This window comes from Podarcis melisellensis (assembly GCF_964234715.1).
Source record: "Podarcis melisellensis genome assembly, chromosome: 16".
Lineage (NCBI taxonomy): Eukaryota > Metazoa > Chordata > Lepidosauria > Squamata > Lacertidae > Podarcis > Podarcis melisellensis.
Genome location: NC_138533.1, coordinates 1,723,338 through 1,750,994, shown reverse-complemented (window position 1 = coordinate 1,750,994; position 27,657 = coordinate 1,723,338). Strand labels below are relative to the sequence as shown.

Below are 27,657 nucleotides of genomic sequence, written 5' to 3'. Positions count from 1 at the left end.
GAAAACCCGCTAGACGAAAGGGTTTTCCGTTTTGGAGGTGCTTCGCAAAACAAATTTCCTATGGGCTTGCTTTGCAAGACGAAAATGTCTTGTGAGTTCCTGCGGGTTTTTTCCCCTCCCCCCCTTTTTCTAAGCCGCTAAGCCGCTTATCCGCTAAGCTGCTAAAAGCCGCTAAGCCGCTAATAGCGCTAAGCCGCTAAGCCGCTAAGCCGTCAATAGGCTTGCTTCGCAAGACGAAAAAACCGCTAGATGAAGAGTCTCGTGGAACGGATTCTTTTCATCTTGCGAGGCACCACTGTACAGACGGTCATTTACCCTCACTAGATTCAACGTACTTGCCATCTGCCTTATTGCAGGGCAGATTTGAGGGTAAGGAATGAGTCTTCCCCTGCGGCTTGATGGAGGTAGAAACTGTCTCTCATGCCTTGTTATTCTGCCATTTCTACAGGGATATACACTTGGTATTTATTACGCCTGCTATGCAAAAATCTCCAAATGAATCCGAACTTCAATGTCTAAAATCCCTAGTAGAGGACAAGGATCCTGAGATCGCGTTAAGGGTAGCCAAATTCTGTGTGATTGCCATAAAACTTAGGGAACAAGCTTTGCTATCATAATGATTACGGCCTTAAATGAAAATTTTAGGTTATATGTTAGTGACTAAGTTTTAATTTATATATATTTTTAACGGTTGCTATATCTGCATTGTCCCTGTTATACCTAATTGCAAATTCAAATGTACCCCTATAGTGTTTTATGACTTCCTTGATATTGTATGTGGGCTGGAACTGTTCTGTGGCCAAAATAATAAAATTAATTCATTCAAGATAGGTCTTCATTGAAATACAAATGTTCCTAGCAACAGCTAGGAGGAGGCTGCTAAGAACCACATCCAAAGCAATGTTTTTTATACCCTTCCAGATCAAACATGTCATTTCATTTCACCAAAGGATGACAGCAACTTTGATGTCAATAGTGTGGGATGTAAGAATCAGGTGCAGTCAAGCACAACATTACTAGAGTAGACATGAAGGTTGTCTCAGTCCTCCAGCCAGAACTTCCTGCTTTCCAGCACTGAGACAAAATCTCCTATGTGTAACTTGAGATGGGCATGGCCTCTCCTGAAGTAGAAAGAACTAGAATAACAGGCTGGCGACCATCTTGCCTTTCCTGTCTCTATTGATGCCATCTTAACAACAGCACTACTAAAATGCGCCCTTGGCTCCAGGCCAAGAGAGGATTTCTGGCCAGGAAGCTCCATCAGTTGAGACGGAACACTCCGGCTGTTGAGAAGGGGACGCTCCATCAGTTGACAAACGATACTCCGTCTGTTGAGAAGGGGACACTCCATTAGTTGACAAGCGATGCTCCGTCTGTTGAGAAGGGGGAGCTCCATCAGTTGACAAGGGATGCTCCGTCTGTTGAGAAGGGGACGCCCCATCAGTTGACAAGGGATGCTCTGTCTGTTGAGAAGGGGACGCCCCATCAGTTGACAAACGATACTCCGTCTGTTGAGAAGGGGACACTCCATTAGTTGACAAGCGATGCTCCGTCTGTTGAGAAGGGGGAGCTCCATCAGTTGACAAGGGATGCTCCGTCTGTTGAGAAGGGGACGCCCCATCAATTGACAAGGGATGCTCTGTCTGTTGAGAAGGGGACGCCCCATCAGTTGACAAACGATACTCCGTCTGTTGAGAAGGGGACGCTCCATTAGTTGACAAGCGATGCTCCGTCTGTTGAGAAGGGGCAGCTCCATCAATTGACAAGGGATGCTCCGTCTGTTGAGAAGGGGACGCCCCATCAGTTGACAAACGATACTCCGTCTGTTGAGAAGGGGGAGCTCCATCAATTGACAAGGGATGCTCCGTCTGTTGAGAAGGGGACTCTCCATCAGTTGACAAGCGATGCTCCGTCTGTTGAGAAGGGGACGCCCCATCAGTTGACAAGGGATGCTCCGTCTGTTGAGAAGGGGACGCCCCATCAGTTGACAATGGATGCTCCATCTGTTGAGAAGGGGGAGCTCCATCAGTTGACAAACGATGCTCCGTCTGTTGAGAAGGGGACGCCCCATCAGTTGACAAACGATGCTCCGTCTGTTGAGAAGGGGGAGCTCCATCAGTTGACAAGGGATGCTCCGTCTGTTGAGAAGGGGACTCTCCATCAGTTGACAAGGGATGCTCCGTCTGTTGAGAAGGGGAAGCTCCATCAGTTGACAAGGGATGCTTTGTCTGTTGAGAAGGGGACGCTCCATCAGTTGACAAAAGATGCTCTGTCTGTTGAGAAGGGGACTCTCCATCAGTTGACAAACGATGCTCCATCTGTTGAGAAGGGGACTCTCCATCAGTTGACAAACGATGCTCCGTCTGTTGAGAAGGGGGAGCTCCATCAGTTGACAAGGGATGCTTCGTCTGTTGAGAATGGATGCTCCATCTCTTGAGGTGTAGCCTGCACCTGTTCATGACTTGGAAGCTCTGGCTGTTGTGTTGTATGAAATGTTGATGTTGCATTGAAACAAATATTTGCCCTGGTTCCAAGAGACATGCCTGCTCTCCCGAACCCTTGGTCTGTGAGGTACCTTGTTCATCTTCTGAGGTATATGTGTCTGCTAGTGGGTCAGAATGGATAGGAAGATCGGATTTCCAAAGTGGTTTGGAACTCCTTTGAAATACCTCACTTTTGCAGAAAACCTGCAGGGGCAGAGAAAAATACAACCAGCTACAGAACATGGCAGGAGACTCTCAGATGGAACTCCTAAAAGAGTCTCCGAGCATTTGACCCCACCTAAACCCTGACATAAATTGAGCCTTTGACCAGGCCATGCAGTGCCCTAAGGAAGGTCACAGGGCTCTTCCCTATGTTTCCATTCCAGTATTAGGGTTAGTGTTTGGTTGTACAGGCTCCTGGATCATTCCCCATAGCTAATAAGAGAGCAGCTGAAGCTGCCCATTTTTAATAAATAAAAGTGTACTCTTTCCTTACTCCAGGAGTGACATTTTTAAAGGTAAAGTCTATGTGTCAGTTATTATATAGGAGTGTGATGGCCTGGGATTCGGACTCAGAGGCTGAACCTGAGGGATCCCAGCCTTCACAGGAGTCCCTGCATTCAGAACCAGCTGAGGCGGGGCTGGGGCTTGAGCCTGAAGGGTCCTCACCTGTGCTGGATCCTCAGGTACAGGCACCAGCTGAGTCTGCTCTGGCTCCTGAGGGGATGGAAGACCCATTGCCTGCAGGTGCTCCACTCTCAGCCCCATCAGGGGAACCTGAGGCTGCCTCTGGGTCCAGTAACCCTCCAGCCTCTCCTGAGCTGCAGAGGCTCAGGGCAGAGAGGCGGAGGGAACTAAGTTCCCACAGGAGGAGTGCTCGCCTCCAGGCCAGGAGAGGCGAGTCACCTGTGGGCCGGGACTGCCCTATGCCTTGGGGCAGATAAAAGCCAGCCAGCCGAGTCCCAGGTTGCGGGAGTAACATTGTTGGTAGCCCGTTCCTGCCTGAACCCTGTCCTGCTCTTCTGCCAGAGTTCCTGACCCCACCTGACTCCCTGCCTTGGACCCAGCTACAGCTTTGACAGACAGCCTCCATACCGCACTCTCGACCTCGGACTGGACTTGAACCTCGCTGCATGGTTGACCCTCAGGACCACTACAAGGATTGTGTTGTCATCAATGTGTCAGCTCCCTTGATTAGGGGATTGGTAAGCAGGAGGTGGTGTTATGGTTGAGCCCTGGTACCTGAATTCTGTTTTGTATTTCAATGGTTTTTTAAAATATCAAATTACAACTTTCAAAATATGTTTATACATAATAAATACTTCCCAAACATACTGGTTGCTTCCATTGTTATTTTCTAGCATCATCCCTGCTCTGCATGCTCATCTTACCTGAAAAGCAGGAAGTTGTGAGAGCCTCTCTTCTGAGTTCTGGTGTGTAATAACATTTTTTTCCTTCTCTGGAAGCCTATGGGCAATTTCTATGGAGTGTAACATGAGAAACAATATTTATTCCATGACACTGACCTAATTCTGCTTCTCATGATAAACACAGTAAAGGTAGAGGCATATTGGTAGGGAGCCCCAATCCCAGGTGAGATGGGAAGAAGATTAATAGAGATGGTTCTACCTCCTTGATGCATTTTTCTCCAATGGCATACTGCAAGCAGAATCACAATTCCCAACAAAAAAACTGCGGAGAGACCATAAATAAGACTCAGGATCTTCTGGGTTCCAATGTGTTCACCTGCAATGTGTAACAAGAGACTCTTGAAAATGCTTCAATAGCAACAAGCAAAGTGATTGTCCTATAGGACTGAGAGAAGTAGAATGAATGAATGAAAGAAATGCCAATCCATTCTATTACTTCAGGGACAGACTTCCAAAAAAAAAATGCCTTCCATTAGGATACAAGAAGCTGGTGAGATGAAGGGGAGACATGAAAAGAGGTGTTGAAATAGGGGCAGGGAATTTGTTGCCCTCCAGATGTTTCTGGACTCCAGTTTCCATCAGCTCCAGCCAGCAAGTCCAACGGGCAGGGATTATGCTGCTGGGTAGAGTCTGGCAGCCTCTGGAAGTCACCATGCTGGCTACTAGGTGGTGTAGCCATAGGGCTGGATCCAGAATTACAGCACAATCCTGTGTGCAGTCAAACATTGCTGCAGCCTTCACTTTTGCCTGCTCCAAATGTAGTTTATTTACCTAGGGGTTTGAGGAGGAGGAAGAAGCAGAAGCAGCAATTCAGATGGGTCAGGGCAATCTTCAAGCAGGACTGAATTTGCTCTAACACTGCTCAACAAGCATGTGAGGAGGCGTGTTTGCATATATGAATGTCTCTCCTGGAATCCCCATAGGGTGTAAGCTATCCAAGACCCCAAACAGCAACTCTGGATAAAGAAGGGAAGGGTACATTGCTCACCTTCAATACTTGGGCAGATGTGGAACAAATCCAATGAGGCTCTCTTTTCAATGACAGGGAAGCTGACCAGACAAGTGAATGTGGAGTCAAAAGGGTTGGTCTTCCAGAAGATATGGAGCTGCCTCCCACCATCAGAAAGCTGGAACTCATCCAGGCTGCTTTCTAAGGCCCTGGGGGGATTCCCTCTTTCCCAGGAGAACTTGAGTTCTTCCCCTCCAGGTGTCTGGCATTGCAGGGTCACATAACATCCTGCTGGAGTACTGGATACCACTTGATGGAGTAATTGTAGTTCCAGCTCTGTGGAAAACAAATGAAAGCAACATCAAGTTTGGGTCCCACTGCTCCCAGTACCTATGTAAGGAAATGGTGCTGATCCTATTCCATGAGCCAAACAGTGAAAACTATAACTTACCATAAACAGTGAGGCTGAAACTCTGTTCTTGAAATTGTGATTTAGTGAACCAGATGCGAGCATTGTAGATCCCACTGTCATCCAACTCCAGGTCTTTGATCCTCAGGGTTGTCTCGTCCACCATGTCTAGCCGTTGTCCAAACCGGTCAGTGGGACTTTGGTGCTCTGATTTCCCATGACTGAATTCCCCCAGCCAAAAGCCCAGGCCACCCCTTTGGGGTAGAAAGTCCCATTCCATTTTCTCCACTGTTACTGCTGAAGATACATTTACAGGAAACAAGACTGATCCTCCCAGGATTCCCTTCAGCTGATGGGTTGGATTCCCCTCTGCATGGCTTGAAGTTTCTAATGAGAGGTGGGTGGTGGGGGAGGAGATACACACACACACACACACACACACAAGGTGAAAATTAGTATCATTATTGTTTCTAGCTCCTTATCCATTCTTCATCATGAGGTCTCAGAGCAGGTTACAACAATTTAAAATGCAGTCTTGAAATGTAATAGGACGGGTCCTAAAAATTATATTGCAGAGGACTTCCATTTTTGCCACCATGGTGTGCAGCAGTTCCAATGATAGCGGACCCCGGACATGCAGTCAATTAAAGATAATTTGAGAGTAATTAACCTTGCAAGCCCCCCCTCCCCAGGTCGGGGGGGGGGGAGCTCTCACTCACAGATTGTCTGATACCTGCCTCCTGCTCCTACAGAATGAAGGGGGGAGGGGACGCTGAGTGCATAGCACTGCAAGCATCGGAAACTCTCCAATGCGGTCACCATGAGTGGAGATTCTTCTGTTTTTTAAGATATATCAGAATTCAGACTTAAGAAACGGGCATGTTCTGGAAGAAGGAGGCAAGTTAACCTGCTAAATGAATCAGCCACTGAGTGCCAAGGTCTCGATCCGGAGAAGATTTTCATTGTGTTTGGATTGGTATGCGGTGGAGAGAAGCCTTTGCTTTCACTTTTATATATTCACTATGCTATTTTATGATTTGGCAGCTCTTCACTGAAGAAGAAAATTATCTTCTAATGGATTGTGATTATTAATGGACTGCAAGAGGGAATCAATAAGAACTTTATAATGCTTATGGATTAATTGAAATAATGGAACTGTGCGGGAAATATTGGGATGTTCTGTGGCAACACCCTCCTATGGAGGACTTGAACTTTGATTTATTAGGGTGTTGTTGGGATAACAGCTTGTTATTGGATTGGAAAGAATTCAAAGAAAAAACGAAATCAGCCTGGAGTAATGGTTAGATACCAGACGCCAAACCACTTTCAGTTTTAAGAGAAGCAAGAGGGTGAAAGGCAGTAAAATTGAGTCCTTGGAGTGTGGAGGGGAGATGCCAAAAATGATTGATTACAACAAGAAAAGAAGGCTGAACATTTTAAAAATAAGTAAATTCCACACAGTTACCAGATATAAACTCCTCTTCCAAATTAAAGCATATGGAACAGTTAAATCTAAATGAAAGTCAAGACACTACCGGTATATTATTTGGATCAAATAAGTGGATTGGAGCAGGAACAAGGAATAGGCATCTCCTAAAAATATCCCAAAATCAGAACAGAGGAAGTAGACCAAAATGTTTAAGCTGGAATATGACAATTGGCTTTTTTAAATTGAATTATTATTTGGTATTGTAATTATGTGGTCTATGTTGGATTGTTATTAATGAAAAATAATAAAATAAATATTTTTAAAAAATAAAATACAAATTATATTGCAGGTGTCAATGGTAGGGTAAAGAGGTGACTCTTCAGCATATAATGGAAACTCTACACTAAAGGTGCCGGGTGCAACTCAGTGGAGAGGGACTTCAACAGTTTAGCAGCCTGTCACAAAGAAGGTCCTCTCCTGGGCTGGCACTCCCCCAAAAGTTTAAGGAAGGTGAAACTACCAAGAGTGACCCTAGTTTTAACAGCTGAGATGGACAATGGGGAAGAAAGTAGTCTCTCAGGTATTTGGAACCTAAATCCAATAAAGTTTACAATGTCCAAGATTAATCTTAACTGTTGCTGAATTGTACATTGAGCCACTTGAACTGCCCAACTCTCTCTAGTTAAACATTTACTGCATTCTCATAGCTGTTATAGCAACGTGGCCCTTTGCTGTAAGAGAAGGAAGTTGTTACAAGTCCAAAGTTACTTTCCAAGAATCAAGTCCTGGTGTCCAGGAACTGGGATCCAGAAAAACTCAGACAGAAGATCGGCCCAGAATATTTTTTTTTAAAAAAGTATACAGTTTAGAAATAAAATAATGTGAAGTCTGAACATCATCTGTATATAAAGCAATCAATTAAACACTTAGATCTTTTCAAAGCTGCCCATTGGTCAAATTTTGGGGAAACTAACTCTGTTCCACCAAGATCCCCAGTTGCCTTTTCCTGCTCATTGGTTGGCTCCTCTAATTCACTGCTGGCTCTAAACTGACATTTATTTTGTGTTGGTGAATAACTGACACATCACAGGAAAATATCCCGCAGGAAAACATTTCTGCCCTAGAGATGAGGTTGACCTGCAATCAGCATGTCCTGTGTTTTTATTCCATCCCACTCCACACCTTTAGGGGAGATGATCACCACCATCATTCATGCAGACTGTCCCCCCAAGTTCAGCTCAGTAACAAATGTCACACATACAATTGAACTCTCAAAAGCGTTCTGTTGGAGCTTCCTTTGAAGCCAGCCAGGGTGTTCTGGAAGGGTACCATCTGGGGAGAGGAGGCCCTGAGTGCTAGTAACCAATATTGCCAATAATTTATCTCTTCATAACAATGCATATAGGTGGGTTACTTGTGGTTTTTGAGTGAGTGTGAGAGAGAAAGCAGTGAAGTCCTTACCCAAGGAAGAGTAGAGCAATAATCTGAAGAAGAGGCCTTCTGTTAGAAAAATCCTCCATCGTATCTCTCCAGAGGTGCAGAGAGCCATGAGTGGCAGTGAGGCACCAGAATGCCCCTTTATGGGACTCACCAATGGGGAGACTTGTGCCTGTTGAGCTCAGGTCCTGCTTATGGGCATTGAGGCATCTGTTTCACCACCCTGAGAAGGACAGCTTCATTTTTCTTCACAGGATAGGTGCTTTAAAATAAGCCTGTCTATCCATCTTATAAGTGCAGCCCGAGTACAGGGTCTTATTCGCAAGAGTTGTGAACTTTCAAACACAATCGTCATCTCCGTCCGTCTTCTAGCTTCCCAGCAGATCAGATCCTCCTCTTTATACCAGCAAGGCTGTTTGTGCTCTTTGTTCCTCCCCTGATAATCCTGGAAGGATCAGAGAAGGACTTTGTTACAAGTACAAAGGTAATTCCAAGCAAGGATCAGTTGGGGAGGAGGAGGAGGAGTGTGTGACCTCAGGGTGTTCCTCTCTGTGTTATACACCTGCCTGTTAAAGGTTTCTGTTAAGAATAGGTGTTTGATTCTCACCAGCATTAGGAGACCACCAACCTTTCAGAGTCCTGCAGCTAAACCCTTGCAAAGAAGACAAACAGTTGCAAATGTGCAGAAACACATCCCAGGAGTGGAGACTGTTCCCTCCCTTAGGATAGGGTCCACCTGTCCTTAACCATTCCCCACCTGTATTCCTTTTTTACTTTCTACTAGCCTCCCACTTGACCCTTCCTCCTTAGTAGCTCTCAGTAGGGCAGGCAGTGAGAGAACTAGAATTAGTTGGCTCTACCCAGGGCTTTTTTCTTTTTACAAAATATTTTTTTAGGTGTACTCTCATTTTGACTCAAGATAATCACCATTTTATAGTTCAAATCAGGACAAACAAATACAGTAAATGGACAAAAGTACAAAGTTTCACAAAATGTTTAGGGGTATGTGCACCCTGAGTCCCCCCAGGGGAAAAAAGCACTGGCTTGACATATCATAGGCTACAGTTGTGCTCTCTAACTTCCGCCTTCGTCATACACACAGATTATTCTACAAACTGAGCTCAAAGAACAAAGGTCACTCTGGCATTGGACCACCCTCACTAGGAACTGGGTGCTAGTAACCAAGATCAGTTGTCTCAGTTACTTCCCTCTTGATTGGGATTGATTGAGTTTATCTATACGTGACCCTTCCACAATGGGCTCACAGCAAACATTCAAAACATAAAAAGACAGAGCATTGGAAGTACAAATGCATGAAATATGGAATATGGCAGTAAATATCCCCCCCCCAAAAAATATCCAGGCTTAAGTACATAAATACAAAGCAACATAAGCGCTAACTGAGAATAACTGGCTTAAATACAGTTCAGAGGGGAGGGGAAGATGGCATACAGCTGTCTCCCATATCCTTCTCCAGACCTTTCTAGGATCCTCCCTCTGGCTGGCTCATTGAGCTCCCCAGGATCTGTCCCAGGCTAGCCAGTCCCTCTGGGGCTTCTCCTCCATGTCCCCAGCCTCCTCTGGCCAGCGCCCCCAAACCCCCTGGGCCCATGACACCCACCATGATTGTTTGGGCCAGAATGAGAAAGCAGTGGTGGAAAGAGGAGAAGGTCTGGGGGGTGGGGGCTCTTGTCAGTGGAATGTGAGCACCCAGCAGGTGCCAAAACACATTGACCCTGATGCGAAAGAAAGAGGGGGGTTTGCCCTGCTGGACTTGAGGTTATATTATGAAGCTGCAGCCCTCTGCTGGTTGAAGGATTGGATTTTATTGGAGAACACCGATGTCCTTGACCTGGAGGGATTTGATAATGCTTTTGGGTGGCATGCATATTTGTGGTATGACAAGGTTAAAGTTCATAAATTGTTCAAAAACCATATTGTCAGAAGGGCAATTTTCATGGTCTGGTCAAAATATAAAGACTTATTGGAGAGTAAAACTCCGAGGTGGCTCTCACCGATGGAGGCCAAAGCACGTAAAAGACTCAATATGGAGGCCCACTGGCCTAAATATTGGGAAATAATTGAAAAAATTGGAGATAAATGGAGGTTACAGAGTATGGAAAAGTTAAAAAACAAGGTGCGAGATTGGTTGCATTATGCTCAAATCCAGGAAGTTTTTAAAGCGGACAAAAAAGTGGGTTTTCAGGAGGAAAAATCGAAACTAGAAACAGAGTTGCTTGAGCCAAAATCTAAGCTAATTTCGAGAATGTATAACTTGCTGCTTAAATGGAACACACAGGATGAGATTGTCAAATCCTCTATGATAAAGTGGGCACAGGACTTGGGGCATAACATTATGTTTGAAGACTGGGAAAGGTTATGGAACACCGGAATGAAATTCACGGCATGTACTGCCTTGAAGGAAAACATTATGAAAATGATATACCGGTGGTACATGACCCCAGTCAAGCTTGCAAAGATATATCACCTGTCCGATAATAAATGTTGGAAATGTAAGGAAGAGGAAGGGACATTTTTACACCTCTGGTGGACCTGCCCGAAAGTGAAGGCCTTCTGGGAAATGATACATAATGAACTAAAAAAGGTGCTGAGATTCACCTTACCTAAGAAACCGGAGGCCTTCCTTCTGGGCATGGTAGACCAGAGGATGGTCAAGAAAGATAGAACTTTCTTTATGTACGCTACTACAGCAGCGAGGATTTTGTTGGCAAAGCACTGGAAGACACAAAATCTACCCACATTGGAAGAATGGCAGACGCAGCTGATGGACTATATGGAGTTGGCTGAAATGACTGGCAGAATTCGAGACTCGGGAGAAGAAGAAACGGAGGAAGTTTGGGAAAATTTTAAGGACTATTTGAAAAAGCATTATAAGTTGTATGAATGTTAAAAAATGCTCCTTTCTAGGAAGGTATAGCTTCAGTATCGGCAAATTTCTGAATTGATAAATAAGACACTATAAGACAGAAGTGAGATAATGAAATATTTTTATTGTGTGGAAATTAAAAATTAATGCAATTGTACTGAAATGTTTACATCAGATAACACGATAAAATGGAAGATATATTGTTATGTATAAAATAAGTTAACAAATTGCTGAGGTTTTGGCTACACAGGGAATGCAGTGCTCGGGAGATGGGGGGAGTCCATTGGATCTATGGAAGTATGTATTTGAAAGTGGAAATTTGTTTATTAAAAATCTAATAAAATATTTATAAAAAAAAAAAAACAAAACACATTGACCCTGAGATGGGGGGGGATTTTCAGGGAGGGGCCCTATTCTTTAGATGAGCTCAGCATTATCAGTTACTTTCCCCTTCATGACCAAGCAAACCTACAGATTGTCCCCCTATGTCAGGCACCCCCAAATTCAGCCCTCCATATGTTTTGGGACTACAACTCCCATCATCCCTGACCACTGGTCCTGTTAGCTAGGGATGGTGGGAGTTGTAGTCCCAAAACATCTGGAGGGCCGAGTTTGGGGATGCCTGCCCTATACATTCAACTTTTCCTACCCAGGGACTTACCCAGGGAAGAGAAGATTCATGGGCCAAAGGAGAGAAGGATCATGTGGCTCCTGCTTTTATTCTCAGGCATAAGAAAAGCTGTACTGCACAGCCCCAAAGCTCCCTCTAAGAGGGAGATAGTGCGAAGTAACTGATAAACTTGTCCACAGCCATCCAGGCTGAGAAAGCTGTGAGCTAAAAACGGGAAATGTGCACCAGGTGCCCGCACAGAAATTTATTACAGGTTGCAGTTCTTTTATTTGAGGCATTACCTTTTTCTATGTACGTATATGTTTAGTAACCCCCTGTTGATTTTAACATTTAGTTTGAATCATAGAATTGTGGATTTCGAAAGACTTCCAAGGGTCCATCTAGTCCAACCCCTTCAATGCAGGAATCTTAGCTAAACCATCCATGACAGATGAAATCCACACTTGTCTGAATTTTGCTTTGCTGTTCAGCATTCTATTGATATGTACAAACATGCATGTACTGGGAAAATGTGTGCACATCAGAGCATGAATGTTTTGTATGCATTGATCATAAAGTGTACCAAGCAATACAAGCATTAGTGAAAATAAAACATAATGTGTTAAATTAAGTAAAATTGCTTTGCTAAAATGGAGGGGAGGAGAGATGGGAGAGATGGGACCCTGTGGACACCAGGGAAGGTCTCTGTGGGCAAATGTGCCTCCAGGGTCTCTAGCCCAGCTTATTTTGAGAAGTTCAGGGGGAGAGCAAGCACTTGGGGGTGGATATGGGTGGTGCTGAAGCTGGGATCCTGCCCCACTTTTTGAACTTCTCTCTCTCTCTCTCTCTCCCCCCCCCTTTTGAAACATGACACCTGGAGATCTTCTGCCCCTTGAGACTAAATACAAGTTCAAGCTTCTCAAAAACTTTCCACCTCATCCTACAGTATGATGAAGGCTGAGGAGAAGAAGCAAAGAAAGAACAAAACAAAGATGAAACCAAAGAGCAAGAAGAACTTGCTCATGTATAAATGTCACAATGTTTGCTTTGCACTTCCAAGGGATCGATCTTTCAGGGTTGGAATCACCACTCTTTGGAACTCCCTGCTTATTGACACCAGACAAGCACCGTCACTCTGCTTCTGGTAATTATTTGCCTCCCTCCTTTTTAGTCTCCCTGGTAGGGAAAACATGTCTCCTTCCCAAAAGAAAATCTCTTTTGTGGATGTTTTGCAAGGAAGAAGAGTGAGAACAACCTTGTGCTCCAGTCCAACATATTGTTGCAAAAGTCGCGTGCCTGTCCCCCTCTTTGCCCAGCGGTGGAAAGAGCCCATGGGATCCCAAGCACCACACAGGGTCTGTGTTCCTTTGGAGAATGGAAGACACGACAGAGACTGCTTTAAGAAATATGGTTTATTCACCCATTTACACCTTCAGACTACATAGAGGGAGTCCAAGCTCAATAAGAAAAGAGAGTCGAGGCAAGGAAAGGAGCCTGGGTTGAAGAAGCCAGAGACCTGTGCTGTTTCCAGTCACACGGAAGCTCAAGAGGATTGTCTTATGTACCCTGTTTGCAGCTGGTGATGAAGGTATTTCTGGGACTCCTTGCGCTCAAGGAGACCCCAAGTATAGTCACTGGATAAATCTTGGTAGGTACTTTTTGGCCTGCTCACAATACTGTTGGGGCCAGTGTTGAAGGCTGCTGGGTAGGCTGTAGCTCAATGAATTCCTTCGCAGTGGCTACAGGAGATGTGCCTGATCTCCCATATTGGTCTGTGGTATTCAGTGTTCAATCAGTCTCTGAGGGCTCTGTTTCTGAGACTGCATAAGAACTGAGAGAAGGAAAGGGTTCCCTGGGTTGTATGGAGCAGATTGAGAATTCCTCTCTGTCCGAGTCAACCTGCAAGGTTGGTGTATGGGATGCAGAGTCCAATCAGCATTGAGGCCAGCTCTTCCATCTCCTTGGCAGTGCTTCTTCCTGAGTTTGGTCAGACTTATGTTTGTAGCTTCAAGAACACTGTCCAACCATCGCGTCCTCTGTCATCCCCTTCTCCTCATGCCCTCCATTTATAGCTTTATTGACCCTTATTTGCTTTGTTTTATTTATTTATTGCTTTATTGCCCAATTTTATCCCTGTCCAAAGTCTTATTTGCAAGAGTCTTGAACTTTCGAACACAACAGTCATCTCTTCCTGTCCTCTTCTAACGGTAAAACCTCTGTTTTATGCGCATTTGACAACAAATCAATAGAATCCCTTTATCATATCTTGTTTAATTGCCCCTTATATACATTGTTCCCCGATCAAGGATCCTGAGTTCAATCATTCTGGAAATTGCTGCTAAACCACCTGAATTACATCTAGCTTATCTACTCCAGGACATTGACTCTTATAGAACATTACAGGTTGCTAGATTCCTGATTTCAGTTCTTTCATATAAAAGACGTCATGGAATGCTGCATGACTATTAAAAATCCAGTAAACTCTATGCACCATCTTTATCTTCAAGGCCATAAGACGGTTCATCTAGAGATTGTAAGTAATGTGAAGGAGATTATGCGTTGAAATATTTTAGTTGATATATTAGATTGTAAAATGCTATTTTATCTATTGATTTGTTTTACCTTGTGGGCTTATAGCCGAATAAAGTATTATCTATCTATTCCTGTCCTCTCCCTTCCTAGCAGGTCTGATCCTCCTCTTCAAACCAGCAAGGCTGTCTGTGCTCGCTTTCCCTCCCCTTCTCATCCAAGCAAGACAGTGTATTCCCTCCTTTGTTTCTGACTCCTCCTTTCACTGCTCTGTGTTCCTCCCCTTATAAACCAGGAAGGATCAGTGGAGGAGGAGGAGTGTGTGAGCTCAGGGTGTTCCTCTCTGTCTTATACACCTGCCTGTCAAAGGTTTTGTTAAGAAAAGGTCTTTGATTCTCACAGACATTTGGAGACCACCTATCTTTTGGAGTCCTGCTAAACCCTTGCAAAGAAGAGAAACAATTGCAAATGTTCAAAGCACCACAGCAGTGGAGACTGTTCCCTTAGGGTGAGTGGGGCAATGCCTGCTTTCAATACCTATGTAGGGAAATGGTGCTGATCCTATTCCATGAGTCAAACAGTGAAAACTATAACTTACCATAAACAGTGAGGCTGAAACTCTGCTCTTGAAATTGTGATTTAGTAAACCAGATGCGAACATTGTAGATCCCACTGTCATCCAACTCCAGGTCTTTGATCCTCAGTGTTGTCTCGTCCACCATGTCTAGCCGTTGTCCAAACTGGTCAGTGGGACTTTGGTGCTCTGATTTCCCATGACTGAATTCCCCCAGCCAAAAGCCCAGGCCACCCTTTTGCGGGTAAAAGTCCCATTCCATTTTCTCCGCTGTTATTCCTTCAGATACATTTACAGGAAACAAGACTGATCCTCCCAGGATTCCCTTCAGCTGATGGGTTGGATTCCCCTCTACATGGCTTGAAGTTTCTAATGAGAGGTGGGTGGTGGGGGAGGAGATACACACACACAGACATACATACACACACACACACACACACACGTGAAAATTAGTATCATTATTGTTTCTAGCTCCTTATCCATTCTTCACCATGAGTTCCCAGAGCAGGTTACAACAATTTAAAATGCAGTCTTGAAATGTAATAGGGAGGGTCCTAAAAATTATATTGCAGAGGACTTCCATTTTTGCCACCATGGTGTGCAGCAGTTCAAATGACAGTGGACCCCGGACATGCAGTCAATTAAAGATAATTTGAGAGTAATTATCCTTGCAACGCCCCCTTCTCCAGGGTCGGGGGGGGGGGAGAGCTCTCACTCACAGATTGTCTGATACCTGCCTCCTGCTCCTACAGAATGCAGGGGGGAGGGGACTCTGAGTGCATAGCACTGCATGCATCGGAAACTCTCCAACGCTGTCACCATGAGTGGAGATACTTCTGTTTTTTAAGATATATCAGAATTCAGACTTAAGAAACAGGCATGTTCTGGAAGAAGGAGGCAAGTTAACCTGCTAAATGAATCAGCCACTAAGTGCCAAGGTCTCTATCCGGAGAAGATTTTCATTGTGTTTGGATTGGTATGTGGTGGAGAGAAGTCTTTGCTTTCTCTTTTATGTATTCACTATGCTGTTTTATGATTTGGCAGCTCTTCAGTGAAGATGAAAGTTAGCTTCTAATGGATTGTGATTATTAATGGACTGCAAGAGGGATTCAATAAGAACTTTATAATGCTTATGGATTAATTGAAAGAATGGAACTGTGCAGGAAATATTGGGATGTTCTGTGGCAAAACCCTCCTATGGAGGACTTGAACTTTGATTTATTAGGGTGTTGTTGAGATAACAGCTTGTTATCGGATTGGAAAGAATTCAAAGAAAAAACGAAATCAGCCTGGAGTACTGGCTAGATGCCAGACGCCAAACCACTTTCGGTTTTAAGAGAAGCAAGTGGGTGAAAGGCAGTAAAATTGAGTCCTTGGAGTGTGGAGGGGGTGTGCAAAAAATGATTAATTACAACAAGAAAAGAAGGCTGAACATTTTAAAAATAAGTAAATTCCACACAGTTACCAGATATAAACTCCTCTTCCAAATTAAAGCATATGGAACAGTTAAATCTAAATGAAAGTCAAGACACTACCGGTATATTATTTGGATCAAATAAGTGGATTGGAGCAGGAACAAGGAATAGGCATCTCCTAAAAATATCCCAAAATCAGAACAGAGGAAGTAGACCAAAATGTTTAAGCTGGAATATGACAATTGGCTTTTTTAAATTGAATTATTATTTGGTATTGTAATTATGTGGTCTATGTTGGATTGTTATTAATGAAAAATAATAAAATAAATATTTTTAAAAAATAAAATACAAATTATATTGCAGGTGTCAATGGTAGGGTAAAGAGGTGACTCTTCAGCATATAATGGAAACTCTACACTAAAGGTGCCGGGTGCAACTCAGTGGAGAGGGACTTCAACAGTTTAGCAGCCTGTCACAAAGAAGGTCCTCTCCTGGGCTGGCACTCCCCCAAAAGTTTAAGGAAAGTGAAACTACCAAGAGTGACCCTAGTTTTAACAGCTGAGATGGACAATGGGGAAGAAAGTAGTCTCTCAGGTATTTGGAACCTAAATCAAATAAAGTTTACAATGTCCAAGATTAATCTTAACTGTTGCTGAATTGTACATTGACCCACTTGGAACTGCCCAACTCTCTCTAGTTAAACATTTACTGCATTCTCCTAGCTGTCATAGCAACATGGCCTTTTCCTGTAAGAGAAGGACATTGTTACATAAATTACAAGAATCACGTGTCTTTTTCTCCAGCAATAGGCATCTACGGCATCTGGTGTCGAGGAACTGGGATCCAGAGAAACTCAGACAGAAGACTATTTTTTTTTTTTTAAGTAAAAAGTTTAGAAATAAAATAGTTTAGAAATAAAAGTTTAGAAATAAAATATCCCCTTTTCCTGCTCATTGGTTGGCTCCTCTAATTCACTGTTTCCTCTAAACTGACATTTATTTTGTGTTGGTGAATAACTGACACATCACAGGAAAATATCCCGCAGGAAAACATTTCTGCCCTAGAAATGAGGTCAACCTGCTTTTACTCCATTCCACTCCACACCTTTAGGGGAGATGATCACAACCATCATACACACAGATTGTCCCTCCAAGTTCAGCTCAGTAACAAATATCACACAGAGAATTGAACTCTCAAAAGTCTTCTGTTGGAGCTTCCTTTGAAGCCAGCCAGGGTGTTCTGAGAGAGTTCCAACTGGGGAGAGGAGGCCCTGAGTGCTAGTTAACATTATTGCCAATAATTTCTCTCTTCACAACAATACATACAGGTGGGTTACCGTACTTGTGGTTTCTGAGTGAGAGAGAGAAAGAAAGCAGTGAAGTCCTTACCCAAGGAAGAGTAGAGCAATAGTCCGAAGAAAAGGCCTTCTGTGAGAAAAATCCTCCATCGTATCTCTCCAGCTGGGACTCACCAATGGGGAGACTTGCGCCTGTTGAGCTCAGGTCCTGCCTGTGGGCATTGAGACATCTGTTTCACCACCCTGAGAAGGACAGCTTCATTTTTCTTCACAGGATAGGTGCTCTAAAATAAGCCTGTTCATCCATCTTATAAGTGTAGCCCGAGTACAGGGTCTTATTCACAAGAGTTGTGAACTTTCAAACACAATCATCATCTCCGTCCGTCTTCTCGCTTCCCAGCAGATCAGATCCTCCTCTTTATACCAGCAAGGCTGTTTGTGCTCTTTGTTCCTCCCCTGATAATCCTGGAAGGATCAGAGAAGGACTTTGTTACAAGTACAAAGGTAATTCCAAGCAAGGATCAGTTGGGGAGGAGGAGGAGGAGTGTGTGACCTCAGGGTGTTCCTCTCTGTGTTATACACCTGCCTGTTAAAGGTTTTTGTTAAGAATAGGTGTTTGATTCTCACCAGCATTTGGAGACCACCAACCTTTCAGAGTCCTGCAGCTAAACCCTTGCAAAGAAGAGAAAAGGTTGCAATGTGCAGCAACACATCACAGCAGTGGAGACTGTTCCCTTAGGACAGCGTCCACCTGTCCTTAACTATTCCCCACATGTTTTCCTTTTTTACTTTCTACTGGCCTCCCACTCGACCCTTCCTCCTTAGTATCTGTGTTCCTCTTGCAGCTCTCGGTAGGGTAGTCATGAGAGAACTAGAATAATTTTGTTCTACCCAGTGTTTTTTTTTTCTTAAAAAATGTTTAAGAGTACTCTCATTTTGACTCAAGATAATCACCATTTTATAGTTCAAATCAGGAAAAATAAATACAGTAAATGGACAAAAGTACAAAGATTCACAAAATGTTTAGGGATATGTGCACCCCTGAGTCTCCCCAGGGGAAAAAAAGCAATGACCTGACCTATCATAGGCTATGGACCACCTACAGTGGTGCTCTCTAACTTCTGCCTTCGTCATATGCACAAATTATTGTACGAACCGAGCTCAAAGAACGCAGGTCACTCTGGCATTGCCCCAGCCTCACTAGGAACTGGGTGCTAGTAAACAAGATCAGTTGTCTCAGTTACTTCCCTCTTGATTGGGATTAATTGAGTTTATTTATACTCATCCCTTTCACAATGGGCTGTGCCCAAAGTGGCTCACAGCAAACATTCAAAACATCAAAAGACAGAGCATTGGAAGTACAAATGTACCAGATATGACAGTAAATATCCCCCCCAAAAAAAATACAGTTCAGAGGGGGCTTAAATGCAGTTCAGAGGGGAGGGGAAGATGGCATACAGCTGTCTCCCATATCCTTCTCCAGACCTTTCTAGGATCCTCCACATCGATGGCTCATTGAGCTCCCCAGGATCTGTCCCAGGCTAGCTGGTCCCTCTGGGGCTTCTCTTCCCTGTCCCCAGACTCATTTGGCCAGTGCCCCCACCCCATGGGTCCATGAACAGCCACCATGATTGCTCGGGCCAGAATGAGAAAGCAGTGGTGGAAAGGAGGAGAAGGTCTAGTGGGGCGGGGGTTCTTGTTAGTGGAATGTGAGCCCCCAGCAGGTGCCAAACCACATTGACCCTGAGAAGAAGGGGGCTTTCAGGGAGGGGGCCTATTCTTTAGATGAGCTCAGCATTGTCAGTGACTTTCCTCTTCATGACCCAGCAAACCTATAGATTGTCATCCTATGCCAGGCATCCCCAAAATCAGCCCTCCAGATGTTTTGGGACTACAACTCCCATCATCCCTGACCACTGGTCCTGTTAGCTAGGGATGGTGTGAGTTGTAGACCCAAAACATCTGGAGAGCTGAGTTTGGGTACGCTTGTCCTATGCATTCAGCTTTTCCTACCCAGGGACTTACCCAGGGAAGAGAAGATTCATGGGCCAAAGGAGAGAAGGATCATGTGGCTCCTGCTTTTATTCTCAGGCATAAGAAAAGCTGTACTGCACAGCCCCAAAGCTCCCTCTAAGAGGGAGATAGTGCGAAGTAATTGATAAACTTGTCCACAGCCATCCAGGCTGAGAAAGCTGTGAGCTAAAAACAGGAAATGTGCACCAGGTGCGCACACAGAAATTCAATACAAGTTGTCTTTCTTTTATTTTACACTATGGTGACTTGAGGCATTACCTTTTCTGTGTATATGTTTAATAACCCCTGTTGATTTTAACATTTAGTTTGAATCATAGAATGATAGAATTGTGGATTTTGAATGGCTCCCAAGGGTCATCTAGTCCAACCCCCTGCGATGCAGGAATCTTAGCTAAACCATCCATGACAGATGAAATCCACCCTTGTCTGAATTTTGCTTTGCTGTTCAGCAGCTGATTAGTATGTACAAACATGCATGTACTAGGAAAATATGTGCACATCAGTGCATGAATGTTTTGTATGCATTAATCATAATGTGTGCAAAGCAATACAAGCATTAGTGAAAATAAATCAATATGTGTTAAATTAAGTAAAATTGCTTTGCTAAAATGGAGGGGAGGGGAGATGGGACCCTGTGGACACCAGGGAAGGTCTCTGTGGGTAAATGTGCCTTCAGGATCTCTAGCCCAGCTTATTTTGAGAAGGTCACAGGGAAAGCAAGCCACTCTGGGGTGGATATGGGTGGTGCTGAAGCTGGGATCCTGCCCCACTTGTTGAACTTCTCTCTCTCTCCTTTTGAAACATTACACATGGAGATCTTCTGCCCCTTGAGACTAAACACAAGTTCAAGCTTCTCAAAAAAATTCCACCTCATCTTTGGAGGTCTTTAAGCAGAGGCTTGACTACCATATGTCAGGAGTGCTCTGATGGTGTTTCCTGCTTGGCAGGGGGTTGGACTCGATGGCCCTTGTGGTCTCTTCCAACTCTAGGATTCTATGATTCTATGATCCCACAGTATGATAAAGGCTGAGGAGATGAAGAAAAGAAATAACAAAACAAAGATGGAACCAAAAAGTAAGAAGAACTGGCTCTTGTACAAATGCCATGATGTTTGCTTTGCACTTTCCAAGGGATCAATCTTTCAGGGTTGGCAGCACTACTCTTTGGAACTCCCTGCTTATTGACACCAGACAAGCACAGTCACTCTGCCTTTGTTAAATATTTGCTTCCCTCCTTTTAAGTCTCCCTGTTGGGGAAAACATGTCTCCTTCCCAAAAGAAAATCTCTTTTGTGGAAGTTTTGCAAGGGAGAAGAGTGAAAACAACTTTGAGCTCCAGTCCAATGTATTGCTGCAAAAGTTGGGTGCCTGCCCCCCTCTTTGCCCAGTGGTGGAAAGAGCCCATGGGACCCCAGGCATCCAAAGAGGATCTGTTTCCCTTTGGAGAATGGAAGACACGGCAGAGACTGCTGTAGCTTTAAGAAATAGGGTTTATTCACCAATTTACACCTTCAGGCTACATGAAAGGAGTCCAAGCTCAATAAGAAAAGAGAGTCAAGGCAAGGCAAGGCGCCTGGGTTGAAGAAGCCAGAGACCTCTGCTATTTCCAGCAACAGTAAAGCTCAAGAGGATTGTCTTATGTACCCTGTTTGCAGCTGGTGATGAAGGCATTTCTGGGACTCCTTGCACTCAAGGAGACCCCAAGTATAGTCACTGAATAAATCTTGGTATGTTGCTTTTTGGCCCGCTCACAAGACCTTTGGGGCCAGTGTTGAAGGCTGCTGGGTAGGCTGTAGCTCAATGAATTCCTTCACAGTGGCTACAGGAGATGTGCCTGATCTCCCATATTGGTCTGTGGGATTCAGTGTTCAATCAGTCTCTGAGGGCTCTGAGACTTCATAAGAACTGAGAGAAGGAAAGGGTTCCCTGGGTTGTATGTAGCTGCTTGAGAATTCCTCTCTGTCCTAGTCAACCTGCAAGGTTGGTGTATGGGATGCAGAGTTCAATCAGCATTGAGGCCAGCTCTTCCATCTCCTTGGCAGTGTTGGCCTGCAATGTTGCCTCTGCAGGGACCTCTTGGCAAATAGGAGGTGCTGCTCCCATGCTTCTTCCTGATGTAGATCTTTATGCATTTCTTGATCCATTGCAGATTTTGATCTCACCGCCTCCCCTGTTTCTGATGTGTATCTTCACTCATCCAATCTATCCTGTGCTGTTTCCATCAACAGGGAGGCTGGAGAGGAGTGCCTTAGACATGCTTTGCTGGTGCTGTTTCTGGGACTCCTTGTTCTCAAGGAGACCCCATCCATAGTCACTGGATAAGTCTTTGTATGTTGCTCTCTGTCCTGGTCACAGGACTTTGTGGGGCAGTGTTTAAGGGTGCCAGGGGGGCTGTAGCTCCAGCTCAACTGGCAGCATTGAGAGATCTTCAATGGGTCTGTGCCCTGAGGGACCCTCACTGAATTCCTCAGCAGGAGCTCCCGGAAAGGTGCCTGACCTCTCATGCCATGTTCAATCTCTGAGGGCTCTGCTTCTGAGAGTGTACAAGAAGTGAGAGAAGAAAAGAATTCCCAGGGTAGTGTGCAACTGCTTGAAAATTCCTCCTTCTCTGAGTCAACCTGCAGGGTTGGTCTCTGGGATTCAGTGTTCAATCTGCATTGGAGAGAAAATATGACAGGAGGAACTCTGGGGATTCAATTCCTAAAAGAATTTCTGGGCTTTTGAGCCCACCCAAATCCTGGAGAAAATTAAAGTCCTGTCCAAGTCCAGTGGTCTCCAAAAAAGGATACTAATTAGCCTAAAAGCAGGCATCTTCCCTGCACCTCAGTTCCACTCCTTGGGGATAGCTTTTTAGTTCCATGGGAGAACTTGCCATATCAAAGTCCCTAAGAGAACGGGTGGAATTGCCACTTTTGAATTGACAAAAATATGTCATTTCCATTCTCCAGCACTCAGTTATTGTCAATGATAAAATTAGTATTTTGGGAAGAGTCCAGAACAGCTGGTGAGGGGAGAGCGCAATCCTGTTGGGTTCACTGGGGGAAGGATGTGGGAAACAGAGCCCTGCGGCCAGAGGGCTGCATTCTCCATTCACTAGCTGGAGAGGGGAGGGTTCAATTCTGCTCACTATAACTGGGCATGCATGTTCCCCTGATGGGAACAGGATCTTGGCACAAGCTGCCTGCCTCCCCTTGTGCCATAATTCATTTGTTAGGTCTTTTGATCAGGAGGTTTGGGTCACTGGTCTGCTTTTGTTTTCTTTAATCCAAATAATCATTATTGGTTTTAATGTACAGTAAATACAAGACCAACCTATAACTATAGTAACTTGTCCAGTAGTACAGTCTTACTAAGTTTCATATGCAGCAGAGGGTACACAAGCAATACATTTATTTATGTATTGACAAATCAAGTAGCCTCTCCCCAGAGATTCTTATGCTGTGGGTGGAATAAAAGTATATTGTGTCTCATTTTATGAAGGAAAAGCCAAGTGGAAGCCAGGTCTTGCCAAAAGTGTCTATCTTTGAAGTCCCTTTAAGTACCCTTCTGTGGTGATTTCTATAGTTGTTTCCAGTATTGGCCGATTCCTAATTGGGGTGCTGATAATAGTAAAAATACAAAGTCTCTGCATTTAAGGTTATTGGTTTAAATTTGAGTCTAATGATATCAAGGCAAGAGCTGATGTGGGTGGAAGGGATTGCTGCGTAATTTTGGAAATAATGTGAAAACCTTTTCCCAAAAGGAGTTTTACAAGATGGGCCTCCACCGTACAAGGAAATATGAGCCTTTCCAGCATAAGGGAGAGATGCTAGGGTTTATTTTGGCTGTGTGGGATGGAGTCCTGTGCCACCGATAGACGAACAAAGATGGTTTGTAGTGACAGGTTGTGCCACATTGATTGCCGTTTATTATCAGGTCACTGGCCTGTTTGAAATCTGCTTGTTGTTGTTTTTGTTTCTTTAAATATAAGAGATTGCCACCTTAATAATAATTTTGAAAGTATTAAATGCCTCCAAAATGTATTGGGTGCTTTCACTGATATTATATAACAATCACTCCATCATTACAGCGGTGCCCCGCAAGACGAATCGCAAGACAGAAAACTCGCTAGACGAAAGAGTTTTCCATTTTTTGAGTTGTTCCGCAAGATGAATTTCCCTATGGGCTTGCTTTGCAAGACTAAACATAATGCAAGTTCTTGTGAGTTTGTTTCCTTTTTCTTAAAGCCGCTAAGCCGCTAAACCGCTAATAGCCGCTAAGCAGCTAATAGCTGCTAAGCTGCTAAGCCGCTAATAGCCATGCTTCACAAGACGAAAAAACCGCAAGACGAAGAGACTCGCGGAATGGATTCATTTCGTCTTGCGAGGCACCACTGTACTTTGCACACTGTTCATCTCACCTCATCATCACCACTCCTGAGCTCCAGGCATTCTCCCCTTTCTCTCGCATCACCGAGTGAACACCTGTGGAATGCAACATGAGACACATTATTTAGTTCATGGCACTGACCAGTCTCTCTCACTTGGAATAGGCAAAATAAAGGAAGAGATATATTTGGCAGGAAGCCCCCATCTCCGGCGAGATGGGAAGATCTATAGAGATGGTCCTACCTCTTCTATTCCTTTCTAATCTGATCTTCCAGCACATCCAATTCACCATCACCATTATCACCAGAAGAACTATGACTGAAGAGATAAGCCATGGACTCCAACTCAAGAGTTGAAGGTGTCCACCTGTAATGAGCAATAAGAGTTTCTCAAAACATTTTAATAACCGCCACCAGAGTCTCACAAAACCATGGAATTGTAGAGTTGGAAGGGACAACTAGAGTAATCTAGTCCAACCCCCTGGGATCTTTTGCCCAAGCTGGGGCTTAAACTCATGACCCCAAGATTCGGAGTCTCATGTTCACACTCAGCTGAGAGCAGAAGAATAAATAACAAGAGATAAGCAAGCGTTGCTAATCTATACCATTTGTATTGCAATGATTTGGTCTGTGAATGAGATCAGACACATTTGCCTGCCCTGAATCAATGTCTTAAGCTAGGAATAGGAGGAGATGGGGGCAGCAGCAGCAATTCACAGGATCAGATCAGTCTTCCAGGAGCTCTGTATATGATCCGATCCTGCTCACAAGCATGCAAAGAGGGGCATTTATTAATACAAACAAATCTCCTTAAATCCCTCATGTTGAGGGCCAGTCTGCGTATTCACCGCCCCAAGCACCTCCTCTGGATAATGAAGGAAAGGATATAATGCTCACCTTCATTACTCTGGCAGATGATGAGCAAGTCAAAGGAGGCTCCCTTTTGGTCAACAGGATTGCTGACCAGACATGTGAATTTGGAGCCCAAAGAACTGTTCCAGTAGAAGACACGGAGCTCCCAGCCATTGTCAGAAACCTGATACTGATTCACACTCTTTCCTAAGGCCCTGTGCAGAGGCCCTGTTTCCCAGGAGATACTGAGATCTTTCCTTCCAGGTGTGTGGCATCTCAAGGTCACATTACATGCACCTGGATTCTTAGATTCCACTTGATGGTCTATCTGTGGTGTTGGCACTGGCTCTGTGGAACACAAATGAATTAGCATAAGGTTTGGGTCCTATATGCTTCCCAGTACCTATGTAATGAAATGGTGCTGATCCTATTCCATGAGCCAAACAGTGAAAGCAATAACTTACCATAAACAGTGAGGTTGAAACGCTGTTCTTGAAATTGTGTCTTATTAAACCAGATGCGAGTATTGTAGATCCCACCGTCATCCAACTCCAGGTTTTTGAGCCTAAGTGTTGCCTCGTTCACCATGTCTAGCCGTTGTCCAAACCGGCCAGTGGGACTTGGATGGTCTCTGTTCCGATGACTGAATTCCCCCCACCAATAGCCCAGGTCACGCTTTTGGGGGCGGAAGTCCCAATCCATTTTCTGAACTGTTATTCCTTTAGATACATTAGCAGGAAACAAGATTGATCCTCCCAGCATTCCCTTCAGCTGATTGGTTGGATTCCCCACTGCATGGCTTAAAGCTTCTACTGAGGGGAGGTGGGTGGTTGGGGAGGAGATACAAACAAAGGGGAAAATTAATATCATTATTGTTTTTAGCTCCATTATGAGGTCCCAGAGCAGATCACAGCAATTTAAATTTCAGTCTTAAAATGTACTAGGGAGGGTCCTAACAATTATTTTGCAGAGGACTTCTGGTTTTGCCGCCATGGTGAACAGCAGTTCCAGTGATAGCAGACATGGACATGCAGCCAATTAAGGGTAATTTGAGAGTAATTATCCTTGCAGTGCCCCCTCCTCCAGGGTCAGGGGGGGAGAGCTCTCACTCACAGATTGTCTGATACCTGCCTCCTGCTCCTTCAGAATGAAGGGAGGAGGGGACACTGAGTGCATAGCACTGCATGCATCGGGAACTCTCCAACGCAGACACCATGAGTGGAGATTCTTCTGTTTTTTTAAGATGTTTCAGAATTCAGACTTAAGAAACAGGCATGTTCTGGAAGAAGGAGACAAATTAACCTGCTAAATGAATCAGCCACTGAGGGCTAAGGTTTCGATCTGGAGAAGATTTTTATTGTGATTGGATTGGTATGTGGTGGAGAGAAGCCTTTGCTTTCTCTTTTATGTGATCACTCTGCTGTTTTATGAATTGGCAGCTCTTCACTGAAGAAGAAAATTAGATTCTAATGGATTGTGATTATTAATGGATTGCAATTATTAATGGACTGCAAGAGGGAATCAATAAGAACTTTATAATGCTTATGCATTAATTGAAAGAATGGAACTGTTTGGGAAATATTGGGATGTTCTGTGGCAATACCCTCCTAGGGAGGACTTGAACTTTGATTTATTAGGGTGTTGCTGAGATAACAGCTTGTTATTGGATGGGAAACAATTCAAAAGCTGGAAATCAGCCTGGAGTAATAATCAGATGCCAGACCACTTTCGTTTTTAAGAGAAGCAAGATGGTGAAAGGTCACTACGCAGTAATATTGAGTCCTTGGAGTGGGGGCGGGGATGCCAAAAATGATTGATTGCAACAAGAAATAAGATCGAATGTTACCAGATATAAACGGAGTTACCAGATATAAACTCCTCTTCCAAATTAAAGGATATGGAACAGTTAAATCCAAATGAAAGTCAACACACCAGTGGCTGTAAAAATAAAGGATCAACATTGGAACTGTATTATTTGGATCAAATAGGTGGGTTGGAGTGGGAACAAGGAATCAACATCTCCTAAAAATCTCCCAAAATCAGTACAGGGCAAGTCAACCAAAATGTTTAAGTTGGAATCTGACAATTGGCTTTTTTAATTGAATTATTATTGCTTATTGTAATTATATGGTCTATGTTGAATTGTTATTAATGAAAAAGTAATAAAATAAATATTATAAAAAATAAAATACAAATTATATTGCAGGTGTCAATGGTAGGGTAAAGAGGTGACTCTTCAGCATATAATGGAAACTCTACACTAAAGGTGCCAGGTGCAACTCTGTAGGGAGGGACATCTACAGTTTAGCAGCCTGTCACAAAGAAGGTCCTCTCCTGGGCTGGCACTCCCCCAACTGTTTGAGGGAGGTGAAACTACCAAGTGTGCCCTTAGTTTTAACAGCTGAGATGGACTATGGGGAAGAAATTAGTCTCTCAGGTATTTGGGACCTAAATCAAATAAACTTTAGAATATCCAAGACTAATCTTAACTGTTGCTGAATTGCACATTGAGCCACTTGAACTGCCCAACTCTCTAGTTAAACATTTACTGCATTCTCCTAGCTGTCCTAACAACGTGGCCCTTTATTATAAGAGAATGACGTCGTTACAAGTCCAAAGTTAAATTCCAACAATCAAGTGCTCTTTTTTCTCCATCAATAGGCATCTATGGCATCTGGTGGACAGGAAGTGGGATCCAGAAAAACTCAGAGAGAGGCTTGGTCCAGAAGATTTATTTATTTATTTTAAACTACAGTGGCCAGTGGTACCTTAGTTTAAGAACTTAATTTGTTCCAGAGGTCCGTTCTTAACCTGAAACTGTTCTTAACCTGAAGCACCACTTTAGCAAATGGGGCCTCCTGCTGCCACCGTGCCGCCAAGCACGATTTCTGTTCTCATCCTGAAGCAAAGTTCTTAACCCGAGGTACTATTTCTGGGTTAGCGGAGTCTGTAACCTGA

The 27,657-nt window shown here is 44.0% G+C and overlaps 1 protein-coding gene and 1 long non-coding RNA gene across 7 annotated transcripts in view; one reads left to right on the top strand and one right to left on the bottom strand.

Annotated features, from left to right (window-relative positions):
• Positions 1-11,953: 11,953 nt before the first annotated feature.
• Positions 11,954-18,059, top strand: LOC309358781. The gene is made up of 3 exons (XR_014163592.1): positions 11,954-13,108; positions 14,317-14,532; positions 18,045-18,059. It is a non-coding gene; the product is annotated as an uncharacterized lncRNA (long non-coding RNA).
• Positions 14,728-27,657, bottom strand: part of LOC309358395 (T-lymphocyte surface antigen Ly-9-like) — a 111,482-nt gene continuing 98,552 nt past the window's right edge. For 5 of the 6 annotated variants that reach the window (XM_081891400.1, XM_081891399.1, XM_081891401.1 and 2 more), the window contains exons 6-10: positions 25,164-25,508; positions 24,745-25,047; positions 24,092-24,214; positions 23,881-23,944; positions 20,954-22,133 (exon numbers count right to left, since the gene is read on the bottom strand). In XM_081891400.1, the coding sequence (XP_081747526.1) occupies positions 21,671-22,133; positions 23,881-23,944; positions 24,092-24,214; positions 24,745-25,047; positions 25,164-25,508 (1,298 nt within the window). In that variant the 3' untranslated portion in view covers positions 20,954-21,670. Of the gene's footprint in view, positions 15,107-20,953; positions 22,134-23,880; positions 23,945-24,091; positions 24,215-24,744; positions 25,048-25,163; positions 25,509-27,657 lie in introns of those variants that run through there. The other variant, XM_081891402.1, reaches the window with a different exon arrangement.